This window comes from Dioscorea cayenensis, chromosome 4 (assembly GCF_009730915.1).
Source record: "Dioscorea cayenensis subsp. rotundata cultivar TDr96_F1 chromosome 4, TDr96_F1_v2_PseudoChromosome.rev07_lg8_w22 25.fasta, whole genome shotgun sequence".
Classification (NCBI taxonomy): Eukaryota; Viridiplantae; Streptophyta; class Magnoliopsida; order Dioscoreales; family Dioscoreaceae; genus Dioscorea; species Dioscorea cayenensis.
The window spans coordinates 1982044-2004443 of record NC_052474.1 but is presented as its reverse complement, the minus strand read 5'-3'; the positions used below and the strand labels follow the sequence as shown (position 1 = coordinate 2004443).

Genomic DNA, 22400 nt, shown 5'->3' with positions numbered 1-22400 from the left:
TCAAACAGAAGTGCACATGAATATTGTTTATGCATTAATTAAGTGTTTTGTTCTTATATAATTTAACCTGCATGTCTCTATTTAATCTATGTTTATAGGCAACACTGTCAGGCAAAAAGCAACTCTATCCTTATGACACAACCTATGTCATTCTAATTACTTTGGATTCTAAAAAAACGAATAGAAAAAACATTTTTCACAGACATGTATGAGTTGCAGACCCGCAAATAAGGTACCCAGATCACCATCAGTTTCACCACTTGTTACCATTTTTCATCAGCTAAGTGATGATGTTGTCTTGTTTGACATCTATGACTGTCAAGTTACAATACTACTGAGCATTGATCATACATTTATTATGTGTTTTGTTCTTATATGACTTAACCTGCATGCCTCTATTAAATCTATGTTCATAGGCAACACTGTCAGGCAAAACACAACTCTTTCTTTATAGCATAAATCTATGTCATTCTAATTACTTTGGATTGGCAAATATATATATATATATATATATGATTTGCAGAACTGCAAATAAGACACCCAGAGTACCATTTCATCAGTTGTTACCATTTAAATCAGATAAGTGATGACAACGCCTTGTTTGACATCTATGGTTTGTCACTTCCAACACAACTGAACAACAAGAAAAAGATCAATAAAAGAAGCATCCAAATCTGCAGTGGTTAAACAAGACCCCACATCAGAGGTATACTAATACCGTAAATAAGCTACTCCATCATATACCAACAGGTTCAATTGCCTTTCCATTTACTGTGAGTGATTTACCAGTTGGCATGTTTACAAGCGCATAAACATATAACTATATCACTTAATTCCCATTGAGGTAATCACATTTCAAACATTCATAACCTATCATGTAAAAATATGAAATTATAAAGGAAATTGCAAAACAACAAAGTTATTGTATAGTCAAACATAAATTATGCTATTTATACCAGATTACACTAACTATGCTAGTGAGACATATATATAAAGATGAGGTTTAACTAAAACAAAAGATATAAATCATGCTAATTATGCTATTTATGCATAAACTTGTGGTTTATCTACTTTCATTAAAAAAAAAGAAGAAAAAAAATAACACAAACTAAAAAACCAATTTTGCATCTTGACCTAGCTAGAACCCATTCTCAGACAAGTTCATATGCATGATTATATTATAGTTTAACATTTGCAGCATTTATTCATAAGAGTTTGATACTTTAACTAGAGAATGACTTCCAAACTTTATCAGTACCTAAACATGCGCCATATGTAACAGTAACACAGATCTATTAAGCAAATTTTCGCAATAGAAATGGTCAACCATGATCCTTTCCTGCAAGGGTTTTCCCCCATGATTCTTCAACATTGTCCATGCCGCGGTCTTCATAGGCCTAATACCAATTTCTATGTTAACAGGATTTGAAAAAGCTAAGCATTCATTCATGAAATTGAAATAATAAGAACAATTTTGCAAAAATCTTCAAGGTCACAACAAAAACAAGGAATCCGTGTGATTCACTGAGATATGATTCAAAATGCATTAAAAATCACAGTGAGATAACATTGAAAAAAAATAAATTAAAAGAAAAAAGATCATCCAGAGCGTAACAAGAACAACAATGAATCCATGCAATCCCATTGATTCAAAAGCATTCAAGATAAATCTAAAAATCATCAGAAATACAACGAGAACAGCAAAAGAATCAAAGCGATTTACAGAGATATCCCCCCGCTTTGAGAGAACGAAATGGAAACCAGAGGATGAATCCCGCTTTCCATTGATCTTAAATTGGTGAAGTTTGGAGGCTTTTATAGTCGTTTTTTATGCAATTTTTTTTATTTTAAATAAAATTTGCTCATAAATTAGATTCTAGAAATCGCGAAAATCTTCTTTAATTATTTTACTAGTAAAATTTGGTTAGTAATAATTCGAAATAGATTTTTTAAAAATAAAAATTTTCAAATATGGAAACCCATTTAGATTTTAAACAAATTGTGCCTATAATTATACATTAGATTTGAGAAATAGAGAAAATCTTATTATCAAATAATAATTATTAGTTATATCAGTAAACATATTTTAAAATTTTTTTTCTAAATTTCCAAATATAAAAAAAAACATGGCAATGGCGTAAGATTTTTACCTTATAGTTATTGGGCTTTGTACGGTAAATGATTAGCTGGCATGCGTGAGCAGCAAGGAACCTCCAAAGCCTATCAACATGCCTCGAGATGGCATCAAAATCACAATTGTTGATTTACACGAATCTAAAAGGCGGCCAGAAGAAAGAGACCGTTGTTTTTTCCAGCAAAAGGTGGGACCCTTTTTTACAGTCAATGATAAGACGCCACGTAGCTAAATGATCAGTCCTGAGGCTACAAATAGCAACACGGTTGCTTAACGGCAGCCTCTCGCGTCTTTGGTTTGAAAACCCATCCATTCGCTCTAACTCCCACTCCTCATCCGCCATTCTCGCTCTCGTTATTTCGCTATCCTCCTCTGATTTGAGCCCTTTAGAGACGAGAAGATCATCGGATTGAGCTCTCTCAGATCATCGATGGCGTCGCCGACCTCTGATCCGGAGCGGCCCAAGTTGTCCTTCTTTTCTAGGGTTTCAGATAACAATGTGAACCTCTTTCTCTTCTGTTCTTGGTTTATGTGGAAATCGCTGTTTGTTTTCTTTTTGGCTTAAATTTCATTGATTTTTTGGCGAGTAGGTGATGGAGAGCGCGGCAGATAGTTCAAGAGAAGCTCTTATCAGCGGCGATGGATTATCGGATGCCTATTCCGTTTGGGCTGTGATGATCTCGTGAGTATAATTCTATCTGTTTCCTGGAGGAGATTGATTGTTGTGTTTGATAGTCTATGCTATGAACTTGGTTTACTGTTGATTTTATCTACAGTGCTTGCAACCTGAGCATCTTAGCTGTATAATTCTTTGTATTTTTTGCATGCTATGGACCTATTTTACTGTTGATTTATCTACTATACTTGTGACCTGAGCATCTTAGCTGTATAATTCTTTGTATTTTTTGCATGAATTATGGTGGCTTACTCTGTCACCATTATGCATATTCCATCACCTTGTGTCATTTAGTTTGACTTCCTTTTCATAATATATTGTCTTTTTTTTGTTGAATTTTTGCAAGGCTAAAAAAAGCTTCTTCATTAGTTTATATGAAAGTTTCTCTTCTGAGAATCGTAGATGCAGACTCTAGTAAACTTATACTTTGTTTTAAGTAAGAGATTTCTTATATATTCCTTTAGCTTAGGGTTATAATGTGTTGATCCTTGCAGCCACAATATTTTACAGAAGTTGTAATATGATGCATGAAGTATCTCTTTTTAAAATACCATCTACAAATTTCATTCATCTATGTGGAGTTTTATGACTTGTAAGCTTTAGGTTTTTTTTCCCAGCTTTAGGAGGGTTGCTTTATGGCTATGATATTGGCGCGACATCAGGTGCAACAATATCTATAGAGGTAAGCAGGAAGGAATACACTTTGCTGGCTATTTAGCTCCTGTTTTATCAAAGTTCAAATTTAGTAAAAGATGCTACCATAGATCAAATCTGAAGGTGTGAGATATTTTTGTGTCAGTTAAAAAGTGAGGAATATTTGTTGTTCGCAGCATCTATTAGTCAAAGTTGAAATTTGTTTGCTGTCTTGAGAATTGCATGACACACAATTTAATCCTTCAATTTTCAGTATCTATCACATTTTGTGTTGAAGATTTCTTCCCTTTAGTAAACAAATTGTAATGATAATCTGGATTCACTATAAATTTAGAAGGTCCTGATTACCTAGTGCAGAGATCTTTTTTCCTGTGGGAAGTTCTCATGTAGCATAATTTTTTTTTCGTGATTTATTGAAACACTAGTATTGATGTTCTTAACACTTACATGCACTGCCACAATTTATCTCAGTTCATGTTAAACTTGGTCAAAGGTCATGTAATAATAGATCATCATATTTTATGTTAGAAAGAAAGAGTCTGCATCATAAAAAGGCATCCAAAGAAGAAAAAGAGTAGCAAAAGCATGATCATGAATTCTGGCTGCATTAGGGACTATACAATGCTTATTGAATTCCTCGCTGATAGGACAGTTGACAACTTTGCTGTAATAACTTTATTATTGATTTTAAGGTAATCATTTTGGGGGAGGCATATAGATGTTGAGCTTATACTAAAATTTCTCATATTTGGTTCTTCTTTCCTTGGTCTTTTAAGTGAAATGGGTATTCTATTTAATAACTACATTGATTTGTTTCTTCCAGATTCCATCTTTTGAACTTAATTGTTGTGAATATTCTGTTTGTGAAAATAATTTTCTGAAAGGAATGCTCTGTCCAATTCTTTTTGGGGTTTTTGTAGAAACACACAATAATGTGGTCATTTGGGAGAAATATTGATACTCAGAACCTCTTTACTTTCTGAGTTCGCAAATTGCATCATTTACCTTGGTAGAATCTTATTTGGAATGGCTTTGGTGAATATATTATACGTATCTGTTATAAGTGCATAAATATTTTGTCAATAATTAAGTAATATGAATGTAAATTTGAGCTAGTCCACTGTTCTACATAATGGGCATTTAAAAATTGTCTTTTTGCAGTCGCCCACATTAAGCGGAACTACGTGGTACAATTTGAACTCCATCGAGATTGGTCTTGTGGTGAGCTATGTGCCAAATTTTAATTTTTTTGAAGCTGTATGATGAAGTCATTCTTCTTGATAGAGTATTTAATTTTGCAACAAGAAATTCATCCAATTGGCATAAATTTGCAGGCCAGTGGTTCATTATATGGGGCTCTGATTGGTTCGGTTTTGGCATTTACTGTTGCGGATTTCTTAGGTCTTCTTACCTCATCTGCTAAGTCATTTTCCAATTTATTTCATATTTTGAATTATATCATAATAGCAGTTATAAATTTTAATTGAAGGAAGACGGCGGGAGCTAATTCTATCCTCTGTGCTGTATCTTATTGGGGCTCTAGTGACTGCATTTGCACCCAGTTTCCCTATCATGGTTGTTGGACGATTTGTGTATGGTATAGGAATTGGGCTGGTAATTGAACTGATTTTGTTTTATTTCATGATATTTTTAATTTTTGCAGTAATTTTAACTGATTTTCTAATTTGATCATCTTTTTATTTTCTACTGAATACCCAGCCAGGTTTGGCAGTGTTTTTTGGTTACTATATCTCTAAGTTGAACACCTGTCATATTCTGTTACAATTCATATAAACTTTAAGGATTGGTGGGTTTGGTGGTATTTTGTCATAATGATTCCTACACTACACACTGTAATTAATATTGGTTGTTATTAATTGTAGCTTTTTCTCTATTTTGTTGATGTTTTCTGGTCTTCTTTTCCGCAAATGGATATTTTACAATTTTATTTTGTACATGTATTGTCTTATAAATCATCCATTTACTAGGCAATGCATGGTGCTCCAATGTATATCGCAGAAACTGCCCCAAGCAAAATAAGAGGTCGACTCATCTCTATGAAAGAGCTCTTTATTGTTGTTGGAATGCTTGTAAGTGTTGAAGCAGACATATCTACATCATAATCACCATCTTCTTGCTCAGTGAAATCTTATGTATTATAATGGTATTCCTTTTTTTTGGCCTGTGATGCAGCTTGGTTATTTGTTCAGTAGTCTATATGTTAATATGGTCGCTGGATGGCGTTATATGTATGCTACCAGTTCACCGATTTGCGTGGTAATGGGAATTGGTATGTGGTGGTTGCCACCATCACCTCGTTGGCTGCTTCTTTGTGCAATACAGGAAAATGGAAGTTTGCCAGAAGCAAAAGAAATAGCTATATGCAGTTTGTGTCGGCTGAGGGGTCAGCCTGTGAATGCATCATCTTCTGAGGAAGTTGATGCCATTCTGGCTGAGCTTTCGTATGTTGATGAAGTGGGCAAAGCAACTCTGAAGGAAATTTTTCAAGGAAAATGCCTGAAAGCCCTAATTATTGGTGCGGGGCTGGTCTTTTTTCAGCAGGTACCATCTCTTTTGATCTGCTTGCTTTTATATCTTATTGGTCATCTGACAGAGTGAGCAACTTTTGCTATGTTATTTTTCCTTCCAGGTCACTGGGCAACCGAGCGTGCTGTATTATGCAGCAACAATTTTTCAGGTTTTCTCCTTGTGACTTGGTAAAACAAGGAAATGTTTTTATTTACTTATGTTGTCAAAAAATATCCCAGATGAGTATTATTGTGTTTATAGAGTGCAGGGTTTTCTTCTGCATCTGATGCAACCCGTGTCTCAATTCTGCTTGGGTTATTAAAGGTAAATGAGTTCCACACACGATAATTATTCTAGCTTATGGTCATCTTTTGCAGGTCTGAATCGTCAGTCTAAATATGAAAGTGTTTATATTATGCAGAGTTGTAGTATGTCAATTGCATATAATGTTGGGATTTTTGTGAATGATTTGGTGTAAGTAATTCAGCATTACAATTATCTGTCCTCAAGTACTGGCTTGTGGAAAGTTTACTCACTTGTTTTAAGATAGGCATCTTCTCTTATCCTGAGCTGGCTTGCCCTCAGATTCAGAAATATTTTTTGTTTGTTAATTTTGAAATAGCTTTGCTTTATGCTATAAACACTATCAGTTTAATGGTGAAAAGGTAGGGTGTCTATTACAACTGACAACCTTATGTATCACACCTGCTTGCCGACATTATGTATTGGCAGTTACTTCTTGGGATGATTATTATCTATAGTGGAACTGTTGGTGCTTTTTAAGTTACTTACTTGTCATCTTAGTTTTTAATTTAGCTATATTTTATATTTAGCATAGAATTACAAGTTTGTTTAGTGGTCTATTATCCATTTTCTCCTGTGAATTGATTTCTCACTTGTATAATCTAATAATTTCTTGAGCGGCGGAAAGTTCTCACTCTGCTTTTATGGACAAATACCATAATGCAAACTTTTGTTTAAGCATGTCTTTTACTTTCAATTTTAAGGTGACCTGCCATATTGGGGGATGTTCCACATGTGATATTTTCGCCATTTGCCTATTCCTGCTGTAAGGGTGTGATCAATTGATTCTCTTGTAGTTGGTCATGACTGGAGTTGCGGTACTTGTGGTGGACAAACTTGGAAGAAGGCCTTTACTAATTGGAGGTGTTAGTGCAATGGTATGCATTGTAAAACTTTATTTCCAACAGGACAATATATTTTCTCAGCTTGTTTGCCTTTTCACTTATTTTGTTTTCCTGATTTTTGCACTAAGTTTTGCACAAGTCAAAAATGTCTTTTCCTTGCAATGCAACCTGGAATTTTCAATGCTTCCATTTCCACGGAGAATTTTATGACCCAAATCCTTCAGCATAGTATGACATGATAGGCGTGTTTGACCACACCACCTCCAATCTCTTGTATGACATAATATAATTCACTCAACCAAACCATAACCAAAATCTACTAAGAAGCAAGAACTTTTTTTAATCTACGTATGACACCCTGTCCCAACCAATTTCCCATTAATTGAGAGCTCTAATTGAAACTTGATGTATTTTGCTAGCAGGGTAATACAACCTGACCCAAATGGAACCTGGTTATGAGAAAGCCTCACCACAATGAAGACCAGTTAGGGTCATGTGGAGTTGATTTCCTAGTTGGGTTCACCTGAATGTGTATCAACTTTGAAAATCATTTTCATTTTTGCTACCAATGCTCTTTCTCACTTTCATTACTATAGAATTAGTAAATTATCAGGGAAAAGGTTTGCTTGTCATGCATACTCTTGTAAAAAACTTACCTGCAAAAAATCACTGCAAAATGCATATGTTCTTGTTGTAGTTGAAAATAAAATAAACTATTCAACAGGTATTTTTACAAACATCTTAAAGAACTTGTTAAAATTTTTACGGTTATAGCGATAATAATACTTTTAGTATTAGTTTTCTAGTGATGACTGACGGAAACCTAACCCAAAGTTGTACAACTACATGTGTTTTCTAGGAGCATGTATATTAGTATAAACATCAAAAAGTGTTTTAGCATGTTAGCCATCGTATAAGGTTATGCATGCATTATAGGAAAATGTACAGAAATTTATTATGTTGATATGGGCAATGCCCATTATGCTTTAGGAACAGATAGCTTGGAAAGATTGTAGACTTGTAGTATCTTCCGAGTAGATATACACCTACTTCTTCTTCTTCCTTTTTTTGTGTGTGTGTGTGTGTCTCCTTTTTTGCTTTGTCTCAAACCTTCAGTACTTGGTCTAGCATACTTATTGGTGTGGTATTCAGAATTTGTTCAATTGATTATGATTTCTCACATGGTGGTTATTCATGTCCTTTACTGAACTCTTGTTACTTTTCCATTGGTTCTCAAGTGATCGCTGTGGACATCATTGTCTTTGCATGCCAGTTAACCATTGAACTTTACATGGCCAAACATTTTGTATGCAACTTAAATTATCTATGAAAAACAGCTAAGCTTATCAATTTATCCATGCCTACATTTTATTCACCTTTTGAGCAAGTTCTCTTTGTCTACCTGCCCACAAATTACAACATCACCCCCGGACCTTTTTGGACCAATTATGAGCTTTCTGCTAGGCTGATATTCTCATTAAATGTGTGAGTTTTTTGGTGTGCAGGCTATCTCTCTGTTCTTGTTGTCATCGTATTATGCGTTGCTGAAAGATTTGTCCTTAGTTGCTGTAGTTGCGTTGTTGCTATATGTTAGTTGTTATCAGGTAAGCTCTCTATTTAGCTCTATATTCTCTGGAAGATTATATAGTAACGCTAATTTCTGTTATCAACACTTGCATCCTCTGAAGCTTAAGTATATGCTTGACATTAAGGATTGTTTAACGAACATATCTCTGTCCCTTCATTTTTGAATGCTGGATCAGCATCATGTCCTTGATGCATTAACATTTTTATCCCATTTATGAATTATGTCAGACCTCAGCACTTGTTATTTTATTGTATATTTCATCATCAGATAACTTTCGGTAATGTGTCTTTCTTTATTATAAATCTTGACATTAACTGATTATGGTTGTAGAAGTAAAATATTGACGAAGTTGGAATTTCTCGTGCTTAATTGCATAATGCTCAGGAAGCTTCATCACTCCTAAAAACCATTATTCTGTCATATTATCATACGCTGTGACATTTGTGAAACCTATTGTCTTTCTTTTCTGGGAAGCTTTATGCCAGTGGTTCTATTTCATATTTGCTTCCCGTCAAAGAATTTTCTAGCTCCTTATTATGGGCCTATGGCTTTGGGCTCTCGGGGAGGTTTATTTATGAGTTAATGTTCTCATGAAGATTTATTGCTATATCTTGCAGTTGTCTTTTGGCCCCATTGGTTGGTTGATGATTTCGGAGGTTTTCCCTTTACGGCTAAGAGGGAAAGGTTTAAGCATCGCTGTTCTTGTTAACTTTGCGTCAAATGCATTGGTGACTTTTGCTTTCTCACCATTGGAGGTACTCTTCATATTCAATGCTCCTTGTTATGTTATATTACCTGTTATGCTTAGATGCTTCTGATGAGAGTCTGATTCATAAACTAAAAAATGTATAACTTTCACAATCAAAATGGCAATGAGCATAGCTCATGTTTAAGCACACCTCAAGCTGTACCACACAGGTGACATCATCTTGATTTTTAAATTCGCTCATATGTTCACTTGTTGCATCATCCATATTAATGGCTGCTCATGCATCCCACAAGCTTCTTCTGACTTTATTGATCAAGAATTCTGAATTTGAATACTTACTGAAGACCAGGGCAAGATTCATCTTAATTTCCTTTTTTTCCCCATGTGCCAGTCAATGTTAATGAGGTATTCTGTGCATGGTTACACAATTATCATGATACAAAAGCCGGTTTATTGATTTGAGAGATGCATTTCATGTCACATAGTACTAATGCTTGAGAACCAGTTTACTGTCAGAGTAATTTTCTGATTGGCAACCTACTTCTAGTGTAAGCATCCATTACTATTGCATCAGAAGTTCATTCAGCCTTCATATCGAGTGAATTATTCTGATCGAGATTCTCTTCTTCACTCTAATGTGTCACACAAACTCAGACCATTACATTTGTTTTTGTCCTGACATTGCAGGCGTTGTTAGGAACCGCAATCTTATTCGCTGGCTTTGGAGTGATTACTTTGATCTCACTTATCTTTATATACTTCATCATCCCAGAGACAAAAGGGCTCACTCTGGAGGAAATTGAGGCAAAGATTTTATAGATGTTTTAATCATAGTCATTTGGTTGGTTTGATGGTTTTCCCTATTTAAAATAAATCAAGCTTTTGCTGGCCGGTGCCTGAAGTTCCACAAGCGAACCACATAGAAAGCGGGCAGGTATTTAATATATTTTAAACTCAACAGCTCAGAGCTCCAACAAACCATTTCTATTCTATCTGCTTAATTTGGTTACTGGTAATATATGTACATATTAAAGGCTACTGCTTGATGTGTCAATATAGTTCTATTAAGCATAAAAAAGGTTAGGCTATTGCACAAAGTTCATTAATTGTTTTTTTCTTTTGTGCATCAATGTGCAAGCTTTGAAGGTCTCTGGTTTTATTTTATTAGCCACTTTTTTACTTTTGCAAACTTTTTGCAGGCATTCTTTATGCTCGGTGGTATGTTTAGTTTAGAAATTAATACTAGAGAAGGTGTTGTCAGTTGTTGAACATAATCATGGATTTGTTTTTTCCCCTAACTTTTTTTTTTAAAAAAAAGTTATTTCACCAAAAAAAATAGTGTAGATGAATTTTCCTCGTTGTTTCACAGAAGGACAAAGCTTATTTCGCGAGTAATCGCATTGATTTTAAATTCAAAACAGTAACCAAGCCCAACTGCAATTAAAGCATGTTTATTAAAGCGCAGCATTACCTTTTGTTTTTTCAGTGAGAAACAGAGAATATTCGTACATTAATCTGGTGATTAATTATGCATTTACAGGAACAAAACTCAACAAAAGTGATCATTCGGTGGGACAAACAAAACAACAGAATCATCATGATCATCATCATCATGCATAAGGAATTATCACTTAACAAAACTATATTGGCAACGAAATATTTTATCTAATTTGCCCATTCTTCTATCAAGTCCCCATGTGAACAACGCTTAGGTGTCATTAAACTAATAATCATATAGAGACCATATTATCCGGGAAGACATAAATATATTCTAATCCAGGTCAATACTTCTATAGTCCTATATATGATAACTAGCTGGTATAGCGCTCCGTGATAACTGAACTAATCTCCGTATCCCGGGAATACCGCTAATCTATTCAATACGTAAGAAATATCAGCCGTCAGTTTCCATCAAGATTCGTACTTTTTCATCACAAGGCATCACCCACTCCAGCTGCACTCCGTGGTGTCTACTTTGGCCTATCCCTTTCCTATTTGAGTGACGCGTTTCCCTTTCTTAAAAAAAAAAATAATAATAATAATAATAATAATAAAGAGTTTTATATTTTAAAAAGCTAAAAGGTGCTTTTGTGGTCCACCATTACAACAAATATTGCACAAATAAAACTCCATTGGCAATAGCATCATCCATAGCACATGGATGCAAATGAAGCAGGAATGATATACATCTTCAAAGTGTGGATATCATGGTTACATTTAATTCAAATATTATATAATTTTAAAATATAAATAACTAAATATCAACTCCAAACTAAATTTATTAAACCAACCAAATACTAACCAAAAGATAAAATTTCCCTTTTATTTTAAAAAGTTTTTTTTTTTTTAAAAAAAAAAACGATTCCCGTTTCCCCTCAAGAGTAACAAAAGGAATGATCACTGATTCATCGTTGCTTCTTTTGCTTGCTCTTCGAACTCCTTCTCTCCACTCCAGAGAACTTGTCTTTCTCTAAAAAAAGCCGTCTTTTTTCTTGCTTCTTCTCCTTGGCTTCCAATGGCGACGCTGGAGGACATCGGTGTCTCGGCCTTCATCAACATTGGCTTTACCTTCCTCTTCCTTCTTGGCTTCGCTTTCATCAGGATCCAGCCATGGGCTGATCGCGTTTACAACACCAAATGGTACATCAAGGGCATGCGCAAGAGCAACAACCGTGGTGGGGTTTTTCAGAGATTCGTCAATCTTGATGCTAGGAGTTATGTCACCTTCTTGAATTGGATGCCAGAGGCCTTGCGGATGAGCCAAGCTGATATCATCGACCATGCCGGGCTGGATTCTGCGGTTTATCTTAGGATTTATATTCTCGGGTATGGTTGTGGTTTTTCTAACTCTTTTTACTCTTGGTTTTGTTTGAGCTTTGAATTTTGGTTTGGCTTGTGACTTTGTTGACTATTGACAGAAAAATATGGGAAAAATGATTTGATTTTCTTGGTCCTTCGTCTTGCATCTTGGATTTCTCAACTAGTTACTGTCATGACGATTGCTTTGATGTTAATTTCGCTTTCTGGTTTGAAAGGTATAGTGGTTTGTGCTGTTGTTTTGGTTATTGAGCCCCTTAAGTTATATTTTTTTCATGGACTGCAAGAAAGTTCGGTTTTTTGTGTGGTTTTCTTGGATCTGGGTTTTGGTTTTCTCCAATCATAAAAGAAAGCTACATACATTCACGAGGATTTTACACATGCTTGGCGTGTTTAAGAATTTTCTGGTGTGTTTTTCCTTGTACTTGCTTATGGTATACTACTCTTAAGATACGTACAGAATATCTTTAATTTTGTTAGGAAAGAGGGAAATGTCCGAGCAAGAGATCTTGATGTGAACTTTAATTTTATTCTCTCCCTTTTTCTTTTTTTATGATTCTTTATTATGTAGGGAAAAGAGAAGATTTTTACAACTGAAAAAAGAGCTTTTTTGGTTTTTTATTTGATTCTCTATCTGTTATTGAGGAAAAAGTTTAAGCTTTGTAGTTCTTCATGAAACACGGTTGGTATTGGTCTGCCATGGGATTTTCTATTGAAGATAAATTGAGTGAGTCTCCTTTTTATCATGTGTGATTGTAATTTTATCCGGAACTGAAGTTATGTTTTTTCTTTCTTCCATAGTATGAAGATTTTTGTGCCAGTGACCATTGCTGCACTGCTGTTTCTTATTCCGGTCAATGTATCTGGTGGAACATTACTCAGTCTCAAGAAAGAAGTAGTGTTTACTGATATTGATAAGCTTTCAATCTCCAATGTCAGTGCTGGTTCCCAAAGGTATATCAGCATTTCTCTATGAAACTGTAGTTTGCTTTTCAGTACCTATGCCTTAAGTTTCTTGCTTCATGTTGCTTATTGGATTATTAAATAAGGGAAGAATTCACATTTTGGTGGCATAGCTGTTTTGACCTTGGATATGCCATATTTGGTGCAAATTCTCCTTTTCATGGCTGAAAACCCCATTAATTTGTCAATTGTGGTAGAACTATTGTTTCTTCAATGTTTGATAGTGTTACAGTTTCATTTCCCTATAATAGTTAAGCAATATGCACACTTAATTTTGTTTTGGTTTCATCTTTGTAGTGTAATATGGTGGATGCTCTTTTATGGAAAATAACTAGAAAAAGTCACTTTATCTGAAGGACAGTATTTTTGCCATTTTTGAACATGTTCCTTCCTGATTTTCTGTTTTACGCTAGACTAACTCACTTCCTACTTCAATGTTCAAATAAGTAATATATTGTAAAATTAAATTTGTATTCTGATTTTAGCTCCATTTTAACAAATGGTGAAATAAGGGATTTCAGCTGTGTCAACATCGTGAATTTTTTCTGAAAGTGCCCCATTGTGTTGACTTTTAGGTTCTGGATTCATCTGTTAATGGAGTATCTGTTCACATTTTGGGCTTGTTTTATACTTTACAAAGAATACAGTAATGTTGCATTTATGAGACTCCATTTCCTGGCCACGCAACAACGTCGAGCTGAACAGTTCACTGTAAGTAACTGCTGTTGGTGGATATTTTACTTCCACACAAGTTAAATTTTCTCTGCCTACTGATGCTTCAGATTGGCTAGTTTCCTAGGAAAGGCATATATATATAAAAGATGGTCAAGTGCCTATAAAGGTGGACTCCTTTGCAGTTGCTTTCATGTATAGAATGCATTTTAGACAGATAATTGGGAATTGAAATTCACTTGATCATTTTGAATGAAACTTGCATCACTGCTATTGCATGAGATAAATATTCTATTCACCTTTTATTTCACAAGCTCAAATGGCATTTTTACAAGGATTTCTAAATTAAACTACCTTAATAAAAATGAATAAGCTTTTAATGTTACAAATTACTGAATTACAAGCAGTATTACTTTCCACCATAATTACTGAAGCATATTTATGCTGATGAAAAATTTTAATTGGACACTGGTTGACACTAAGGATTTGCTCCTAGGCTTGCTAGTGTGGATAAATAATCATGATTGAATAAATTAATTGCATGCAAGGAAATGATATGACTTATGGTTGTAAGCATGATTCAGGCTTGGTGGATCTTATAAGCCAGTGTCTTAGTTTATATTAACAAGAATTAATCAACATATTATACTGATGTCTGATTTATATGTTGCTGAAGGCCTTTTTTTTAAAACTATGTAATTTCCAGGTGGTAGTCAGTAACGTGCCACATGTTTCTGGGCATTCAATATCAGAGAGTGTGGATCAGTTTTTTCAAAGGAATCACCCTGAGCATTATCTTGGCCACCAGGTACTGAATTTGCCTTATAACATCTTTATGATTCTATCAGACTTTTAACAACTTGGAGCAAGTTAGAGAGTGTTTGCTTCCAGTGCCCTCATTGACTGACTTACACATTTTTCTTGATGTCAGTCTTGCTAGAGCTTCTATTATATCAGCCCATATTTATTCATGGTCTTATCTACAGGCAGTTTACAATGCAAATAAATTTGCGAGACTTATTAGAAGAAAGGAGCGGCTTCAAAACTGGCTTGACTATAATCATATCAAATTTGAAAAACATCCGGATAAGAGACCCACTAGAATGGTATGGCTTCCATTAAACTCAATTTGCTTGATCTATTCAAAGAAATCATCATTATTGTTTTTAACCTTTTGGTTTTAGTTCTTTTTCCGTTCAAGGTGTAGGTTCTATACCTTTGTACATCTAAAATTATTGATTGTTTGGTATGTCAGACTGGGTTTCTTGGCCTTTGTGGTGAAAAGGTGGATGCAATTGACTTCTATGCAGAGCAGATCAGAGTTCTTGATAAAAGTGTGAGCATTATATCTGCTTCAATGGCCTTGTTCTCAAATTATATTCTTACATTCTTCACAAGGTGTTATATCTAGATTTCTTAGACTTTCTGATGAAATATTATCTTTTTACTTGTTTGATGAGGTAGATTACACAGTATGCATCCATAAGATAAATAACCGGGTTTTCCCCCTAAAAATTCATCTTTCTAGTTCCCATTCTATTCACACATGAGACCAGCAATCAATTTTCCTTTTTCAGATAACAGCTGAACGTCAGAGGGTTCTAAAAGATTCAAAAGCTATCATGCCTGTGGTTTTTGTTACATTTGATTCAAGATGGGCTGCTGCTGTTTGTGCACAGACACAACAAAGCAAGGACCCCACAAAGTGGTTGACTGATTGGGCACCTGAACCCCGTGATGTATACTGGAGGAATCTAGCCATACCATTTGTCTCCCTCAGCATCCGGAGACTTTTGATGTCCATCTCTTTGTTTGCGCTGGTCTTCTTTTATATGATACCTATTGCTTTTGTGCAATCACTTGCTAATCTTGAGGGTTTAGAAAAAGAGGCATCATTTCTCAGGCCTGTTATAGAAATGTAAGTACTTCTATGCTAGACCGTAGTATTTAAAAACTTGTTCTGGATAAAAAGATGAGCCTTAACTTCTTGGTCATTGTGGTGCAGAAAGGTGATCAAATCTTTCTTACAAGGCTTTCTTCCTGGACTAGCCTTAAAAATCTTCTTGTACATCCTTCCTACAGTTCTTATGATTATGTCAAAAGTGGAAGGCCACTTGTCATTATCGGCACTTGAAAGGAGAACAGCATCTAAATATTACTATTTTATGTTAGTGAATGTGTTCTTGGGAAGCATAGTGACCGGAACAGCTTTCGAACAGCTTTACTCTTTCCTTCATCAGTCACCTACACAGTAATTCTCTTTGCCTTATAGCTCTTCACATTTCTTTTACTATATTTTCTTCTGTGAGTTAACCTTGAGCTCTCAATACATGGGTTTTGGTTTATTCATTTCTGATGGCTTTGGTGATCTTTATTGAGATTTCCTTTGCATGGCATTTTTTTGGTTCATGGTCACATTTTTGATAAGAGAAATATAAATTGTTGCAGGATCCCAAGGACCATTGGTGTATCAATACCCATGAAAGCTACATTCTTCATAACCTTCATCATGGTTGATGGTTGGGCAGGCATTGCTAGTGAAATTCTTCGTTTAAAGCCACTGATTATATTCCTGCTCAAAAACACATTTATTGTGAAAACAGAAAGAGACAGGGAGAAGGCAATGGATCCTGGAAGCATAAGTATTCCAGAAACTCTTCCAACTCTCCAATTATATTTTCTTCTTGGACTTGTCTATGCAGTGGTTACTCCAATCCTTCTTCCATTTGTGCTAGTTTTCTTCGCATTCGCATATTTTGTTTACCGGCACCAGGTCAGAAACTTGCTTTGCTTATGAATTGCTTTTCCTTATATAATCATTTGTTTTCTGTAAGTACAAATATGCTTTGCCCAGTGATCCATAGGATCCTAACATTCTTCTCATTCACCCTCTGATATAAACTGAACTCAAAAAGTTACACTAGTAAATGGTTTATCATGGTTGATTGTGCGATGTTTGTTATAACAACTTGTTCATGATCTCTTGTATGTTACAAGAAAAAATTAGTCAATGTTTTTGTTCTCAGAAAACTATTTCGCCGACATATAGCATTCAAATCTTTGATTATGGTTTTGTGTTCTCTCTTTAAGTCATTTCCTCAATAACTTCATCAATATGTTTGTGTTTTCAGATAATTAATGTATATGATCAAGAGTATGAAAGTGCCGGTGCATTCTGGCCACATGTTCATGGTCGGATTATCGGAAGCTTGTTGATTTCCCAATTACTGCTTCTTGGCCTACTCAGCACTAAGAAAGCTGCTGATTCAACTCCTCTGCTTATCGTCTTGCCTGTCCTGACAATATGGTTTCATAAGTACTGCAAGTCCCGTTTCGAGCCTGCTTTCAGGAAATACCCTCTAGAGGTAAGCCGGATTTCTTGTCTCAAACTCAAGTTTAGTTACATGTATAAAAGGAAAAGAAAAACGATAGTGGTTATATTCAACTCATCCTTGTAATTTCGGCTATCATTTCAGGAAGCAATGGAAAAGGACAATATGGAGAAAGACTCAGAATCCAATCTCAACCTCAAAGCCTTCTTGGCTGATGCATACTTACATCCAATATTTCATTCATTTGATAATGATGTTGTCGAGGCAGCAGACATCAGAGTCGATAAAACGCAATCATATGCTGCCTCCCCTGTAAGGAGTGAAATCACAAGAAGTGAGGCGAGCTCTCCGTCGCCGCCTCATTATGTCTATCACTATGATATCGAGCCTTAAACTCGATAAAAAAGACACACCTAACCTGCGAAATTTAGCTACTAATCTGTCAGTGAAGTTGCTATCTTTGTGTGCATGGGGCCTTCATTCATTCATTGCCCATGAGTTTTAAGTGTTGAGAGTTCTTGTAAATGTTTTCTTTTGTGGTGTTAGTGTGCAGTTATGGTTTGGGATTCTTCTTGTGAATAATTTATATTGTACTCACTCGATAGTTTTTAATGATCATAAATTATCAATGAGTTGCTTTCTCTTTATTGATTAATTGAATGGAATAGAATTGGCTTCTGGGTCAAGTGGGAATGAGATCTAGATCTAAGAATGAGTCCAAGTCCAAGTAAACATTGTAAATTATTATTTAGTCCTGGAATTAGTTCTAAGCTGGTCATAATATAAGGAAATCCAGGGGACGCCGGTCAAACCCAGGATAAATAAATAAATAAATCGAATTTGAGGGGGTCTTTGAGAAATGTCAAAAGATATTGACCATAAATAACATTTAAAAGTACAGTTATAATTGTCAATTCCACCTTTGAGTGCTTGTTTTATTATTAAGTTTCCAAAAGGTTCACACACACCAACCTTGCCTCCCTTATTTGACAAATAAATAATTAACATTTAACTTGTTCATGTGCATCTAAATGATAAAGAGTGTTAGATTATAATCTAACGACTGATAATCAATTTACATAGAATTTAAATGATAAATACTGTTAGATTATGATCTAACGACTGATAATCAATTTATGTAGAATTCAGATCATACGTTGTAGAATTCAAATCTAGAGGCATACATAGATAATACACCTCATATATATATATATATATATATATATTCAAATATAATAAAACTAATTAAATAATTAAAAGTAAAAACTGTGTAAAAAGAAATTTGATTTTGACTCGGACATGGTAAATTCATAAATATGATAAATTGAAAATCAAAGCCATTATTATTTATTAAAAATAAATAATAAATAAACTCCCTCGTTTTCCCTCTCTCTATATCTATAAATAAAAAAAGATTACTAAATTTAGCTCTCAAAACGCGTGCTGAATCGAGAGCTCTATAATAGATCGGCATGCGTCCCTGCTTCCCATCAATCGATCGGCAAGCGCCGGAGGAGGAGAAGGAGGAGCTCATGGCACCGGCGCTGCCGCGGTTGGGATTGACTATGGAGGACGGGGATCAGCCGGAAACTCCCACCACTTGGCATGATTCCGCGCCGGAGGTGATTGATGATGTGGAGGGGGAGAATGAACGCCCTGTTAGGGTTTATGCTGATGGGATCTATGATCTCTTCCACTTTGGCCATGCGAGAGCTCTTGAGCAAGCTAAGAAACTGTGAGATTTTGTGCTATTTTCTTGTTTATGCGATTCGTGTTTGCGAATTTATGAACTGTATGATCTTTTCCTTGTTTGGTTAATATGAATGTTCGATGTTTTCATTGTGAGTTTGAAGAAAATATTTATCAATATTGGAGAAAAAAGGAGGCATTTTGATTCCTGGGTTGTGATTTTGTATGATAAGATCATCATATGCTTCTGAATGTAGAAATTTCTTTGTCATTGTGTGGTTCTTTTTATTTGCTTTTTTTTTATCTTAAATTTGTGTGTACGAAGGTGAACATTTCTATTTTTGTTTAGGGTTATTGCCAGATTGACAATTTGTCAATCATCCCTTGACTTTTCAGTAGTCATATACGCCCTTAGATGCCATTTTGGTTCCAAAATATTAGACCAAGTTTAAGCTGCGCCATAGTTCAAAAAGAAAATTTTGTTGCTTATATTCAGCAGGATGGCTGGTTTTCTGAATTTAGTTTGACTGGTAGACTTTATGTTGCTTTTATATGAGTTACATTAGTCATTTAATCTTTAATTTTTTTGTCGTCATGGGCATTAACAACAAAGTAGTATACTTATGAAAAAGATAAAGCAGTGGTGCCAATAATTAAGGAAAAAGATATGTTAATTGTTAAACAATCAATTTCCATTGTTTATATTGCAAAAAACCCTTTTATCAGGGAACTAGTTGTTGTGGTTGAATTTGGAAAACTTTATGTCTGCTATAATTGTTGTGAGCTCTTATAATCATTATGCTGTATGTACATATTGAGATGGTATTCTGGGACTAACCAAGATCTTGTATTCTTTCAGGTTCCCCAACACGTATTTACTTGTTGGTTGTTGCAATGACGAGATCACCCATATGTACAAGGGAAAAACAGTCATGACAGAATCTGAGCGTTATGAGTCACTTCGTCATTGCAAGTAATTATATATTTCCTCTTGTTTGCATGAGCATCTATGAGCTAATTTCATGAGGATGATCTAATTTTTGCAGTTTTAACTTTATATATATTTGTGTGAGAACTGAGAAGATTCAATCCTTAGCTGATTAGAATGGTTTGTTTATTGTCAAAAATTTACTAAATTATTTTTGTACTTCTCTGTGAAAGGTGGGTTGATGAGGTTATCCCTGATGCTCCATGGGTTATCACACAGGAGTTCATCAACAAACACAAGATTGACTATGTGGCTCACGATGCCCTTCCGTAAGTTTTTATCTTAACATACATTTCTTAGAGTTGACATTATCTCGTTTTTAAGCATCAATATTGTCTTTATAGATAAAGGACTTAAAACATCAGGAAGACATCTGTCTGGAAATAGAAAAGATTATTTGACAAGCATCCTTTTCTTTTATAAATAAAGGGTTCTTATACCACTTTATGTAGGCCATGCTGTTCATCCTAAAAAAGTTAAAAGGTACCCTGAGTCTCATCACGAGGGATATCTCTAGTGCCCTGGACTGTTATTTCCTGTGTCAATTGATGCTGATGTAACCACTGATGAAAATTATTTGTTGATTGTCATCAGCAGTATATATAATCCTTCTGTCTGTTAACTGTTTTATCAGTTCTGTGGCCAAGTTGATAGCTCGGATCTGATTTATTAATGGTTTAGATTTGGATGGAACATATTTCTGCTATGCTGTCCCTTCAATTGTTTTGGATAGAGACTTACTTCTTCTCTGCTTTTCCTTCATAATGATTCTTTTGATTTGGATGGAGAATTAATTCTACTATGCTGTTCCTTCATAATGATTCTTTTGATTTGGATGGAGACTTAATTCCACTGTGTTGCTCCTTTATATTGATTCTTTGTGGAAAAATTTCATTTGCCAAGTTTCACTTTATGCAAACAGTCCAAAGCTTGTGCTTGAGGGCCAGTTGCAGTTCTTTTGTTTCTTATCCAACTCATTTTTGTACCCGTTTTACTCATATTGTTTAAACACTGTAGATACGCAGATACAAGTGGGGCTGGGAATGATGTCTATGAATTTGTGAGTGATAATTTTGTCACTGAAATAAGATGCTGTTTTATTCAAGAAAAGTAAAGGTTTTTTAAAGCCTGCCTACTGACAGATTATCTTTGAACCTAGGTTAAAGCAATAGGAAAATTCAAGGAAACAAAACGCACAGATGGTATTTCTACATCAGATATAATAATGAGGATTTTGAAGGATTACAATAAGTATGTCATGCGAAATTTAGCCCGTGGATATTCAAGAAAGGACCTCGGGGTGAGCTATGTCAAGGTATGAAAGTATGAACTAATAGTCTACACTTCACCAGTAATATCTTGGTGTTTACTTATGGAGTTCTGAGACCGATCTTTCTTATCCTGTCAATACCAGGAGCAACAATTGAGGGTGAATATGGGCATAACTAAATTGCGCGAAAAAGTAAAGGAGCAACAAGAAAAGGTAGGCAAGAAAGTTGTGATTTATAATCATTAAAGATAAAACTTTTTTTTTTAATCTAAACCTTTGTTGCTTACAAGAAAATTCGATTCATTCCTTCTCTTGCGAGTCAATGACATCCAACTCCAATGTATCACATACCATGTACCTATTTACCATGAAAAACATCGCGCTATCCTTCTCAGTTGCTTAATAGATTGAAATCAATGATTTTGTTAGAGTAAATAACTGTTCATCCTGGTGTTTACAGTTGCATACCGTAGCAAGGACAGCAGGAATGCATCACAGCGAGTGGGTGGAGAACGCAGATCGTTGGGTTGCAGGTTTTCTTGAGAAATTTGAAGAAGGTTGTCACATTATGGTGAGAATTTTAGAAGAGTCTATCAGATCGTATTACGCAAATAGAGTTTTTAGACCATCAGCACAACATGGTGATAAGTGTCTGCAAGCTTTTACTTATATCACACATCACTGTTCTTGCACAATCTTTTAATCATCCAAGTTCAATTTGTTTTTGTCGACAGGAAACTGCCATTAAAGATCGAATTCAGGAGAGATTGAAGAGGCAACAACCAAAGGAGTTGGCTGCGAATCTTCATCAGGAACCGGTAGTATCATGAGATGAGATTCACTGATACCAATTTTGCATCAAGAAACTCTGCAATTATGTCACATTACCTAGAAATTACTTTCATCCCTCAAGGATCCATCTCCAGTGGGAGGAAAAAAAAAAAAACAGCTAATATGAGATGTTTGTAATGCCAAAACACATTGGTTTTCCTTGAATTTTTCTTCTTTTTCTTTTTGTCAATAATACCTTATTTTTTATTATATATTATATATATATATATATTTATATTGATTGAATATTCTCTTGGATGAATACCTTGGTTCTCTGATGAATTGTCTATTTTTATATATATTTTTTTGCTTTAAATCAAATCATTGCTAGGATATTTGATCACACCCAAACCCAAATCTCAAAGCATCAATGAACTTTGTTTTAGCGATGGAGGATTAA

General features: G+C 34.9%; 3 protein-coding genes across 4 annotated transcripts; all 3 read left to right on the top strand.

Annotated features, from left to right (window-relative positions):
• Positions 1 to 2426: 2426 nt before the first annotated feature.
• Positions 2427 to 10587, top strand: LOC120258540 (D-xylose-proton symporter-like 2). The gene is made up of 14 exons (XM_039265989.1): positions 2427 to 2633; positions 2725 to 2816; positions 3414 to 3492; positions 4626 to 4685; positions 4799 to 4865; positions 4954 to 5078; positions 5453 to 5554; positions 5658 to 6026; positions 6115 to 6162; positions 6255 to 6317; positions 7094 to 7174; positions 8647 to 8745; positions 9347 to 9484; positions 10126 to 10587. The coding sequence occupies exons 1-14, from the start codon at positions 2565 to 2567 to the stop codon at positions 10255 to 10257; spliced, it is 1524 nt and encodes a 507-aa protein (XP_039121923.1). The 5' UTR covers positions 2427 to 2564; the 3' UTR covers positions 10258 to 10587.
• A 1279-nt stretch (positions 10588 to 11866) lies between these two features.
• Positions 11867 to 17851, top strand: LOC120259095 (CSC1-like protein At1g32090). Its single transcript, XM_039266631.1, has 11 exons — positions 11867 to 12264; positions 13057 to 13209; positions 13794 to 13929; positions 14597 to 14698; positions 14877 to 14996; positions 15146 to 15226; positions 15468 to 15808; positions 15896 to 16141; positions 16339 to 16663; positions 17022 to 17255; positions 17367 to 17851. The coding sequence occupies exons 1-11, from the start codon at positions 11954 to 11956 to the stop codon at positions 17613 to 17615; spliced, it is 2298 nt and encodes a 765-aa protein (XP_039122565.1). The 5' UTR covers positions 11867 to 11953; the 3' UTR covers positions 17616 to 17851.
• An 811-nt stretch (positions 17852 to 18662) lies between these two features.
• Positions 18663 to 22115, top strand: LOC120257992 (choline-phosphate cytidylyltransferase 2-like). Of its 2 annotated transcripts, none has more exons than XM_039265319.1 (8): positions 18663 to 18957; positions 19771 to 19884; positions 20073 to 20168; positions 20917 to 20959; positions 21059 to 21214; positions 21314 to 21382; positions 21630 to 21740; positions 21904 to 22115. In XM_039265319.1, the coding sequence occupies exons 1-8, from the start codon at positions 18695 to 18697 to the stop codon at positions 21997 to 21999; spliced, it is 948 nt and encodes a 315-aa protein (XP_039121253.1). In that variant the 5' UTR covers positions 18663 to 18694; the 3' UTR covers positions 22000 to 22115. The 2 variants fall into 2 exon arrangements, with proteins under 2 accessions (XP_039121253.1, XP_039121254.1); XM_039265320.1 differs by having other exon boundaries at positions 21630 to 21810.
• The last annotated feature ends 285 nt before the right edge of the window (positions 22116 to 22400 follow it).

Excerpts from the sequence above, each read along its gene's own strand:
- LOC120257992 (XM_039265319.1), top strand. The coding sequence starts at position 18,695 with ATGCGTCCCTGCTTCCCATCAATCGATCGGCAAGCGCCGGAGGAGGAG. Across the intron at positions 18,958-19,770 it reads CTTGAGCAAGCTAAGAAACT|GTTCCCCAACACGTATTTAC; the intron begins GTGAGATTTTGT and ends GTATTCTTTCAG. Across the intron at positions 20,960-21,058 it reads GGAATGATGTCTATGAATTT|GTTAAAGCAATAGGAAAATT; the intron begins GTGAGTGATAAT and ends CTTTGAACCTAG.
- LOC120259095 (XM_039266631.1), top strand. The coding sequence starts at position 11,954 with ATGGCGACGCTGGAGGACATCGGTGTCTCGGCCTTCATCAACATTGGC. Across the intron at positions 13,210-13,793 it reads GTCAGTGCTGGTTCCCAAAG|GTTCTGGATTCATCTGTTAA; the intron begins GTATATCAGCAT and ends GTTGACTTTTAG. Across the intron at positions 13,930-14,596 it reads GTCGAGCTGAACAGTTCACT|GTGGTAGTCAGTAACGTGCC; the intron begins GTAAGTAACTGC and ends TGTAATTTCCAG.
- LOC120258540 (XM_039265989.1), top strand. The coding sequence starts at position 2,565 with ATGGCGTCGCCGACCTCTGATCCGGAGCGGCCCAAGTTGTCCTTCTTT. Across the intron at positions 6,318-7,093 it reads TTCTGCTTGGGTTATTAAAG|TTGGTCATGACTGGAGTTGC; the intron begins GTAAATGAGTTC and ends ATTCTCTTGTAG. Across the intron at positions 8,746-9,346 it reads TATATGTTAGTTGTTATCAG|TTGTCTTTTGGCCCCATTGG; the intron begins GTAAGCTCTCTA and ends TATATCTTGCAG.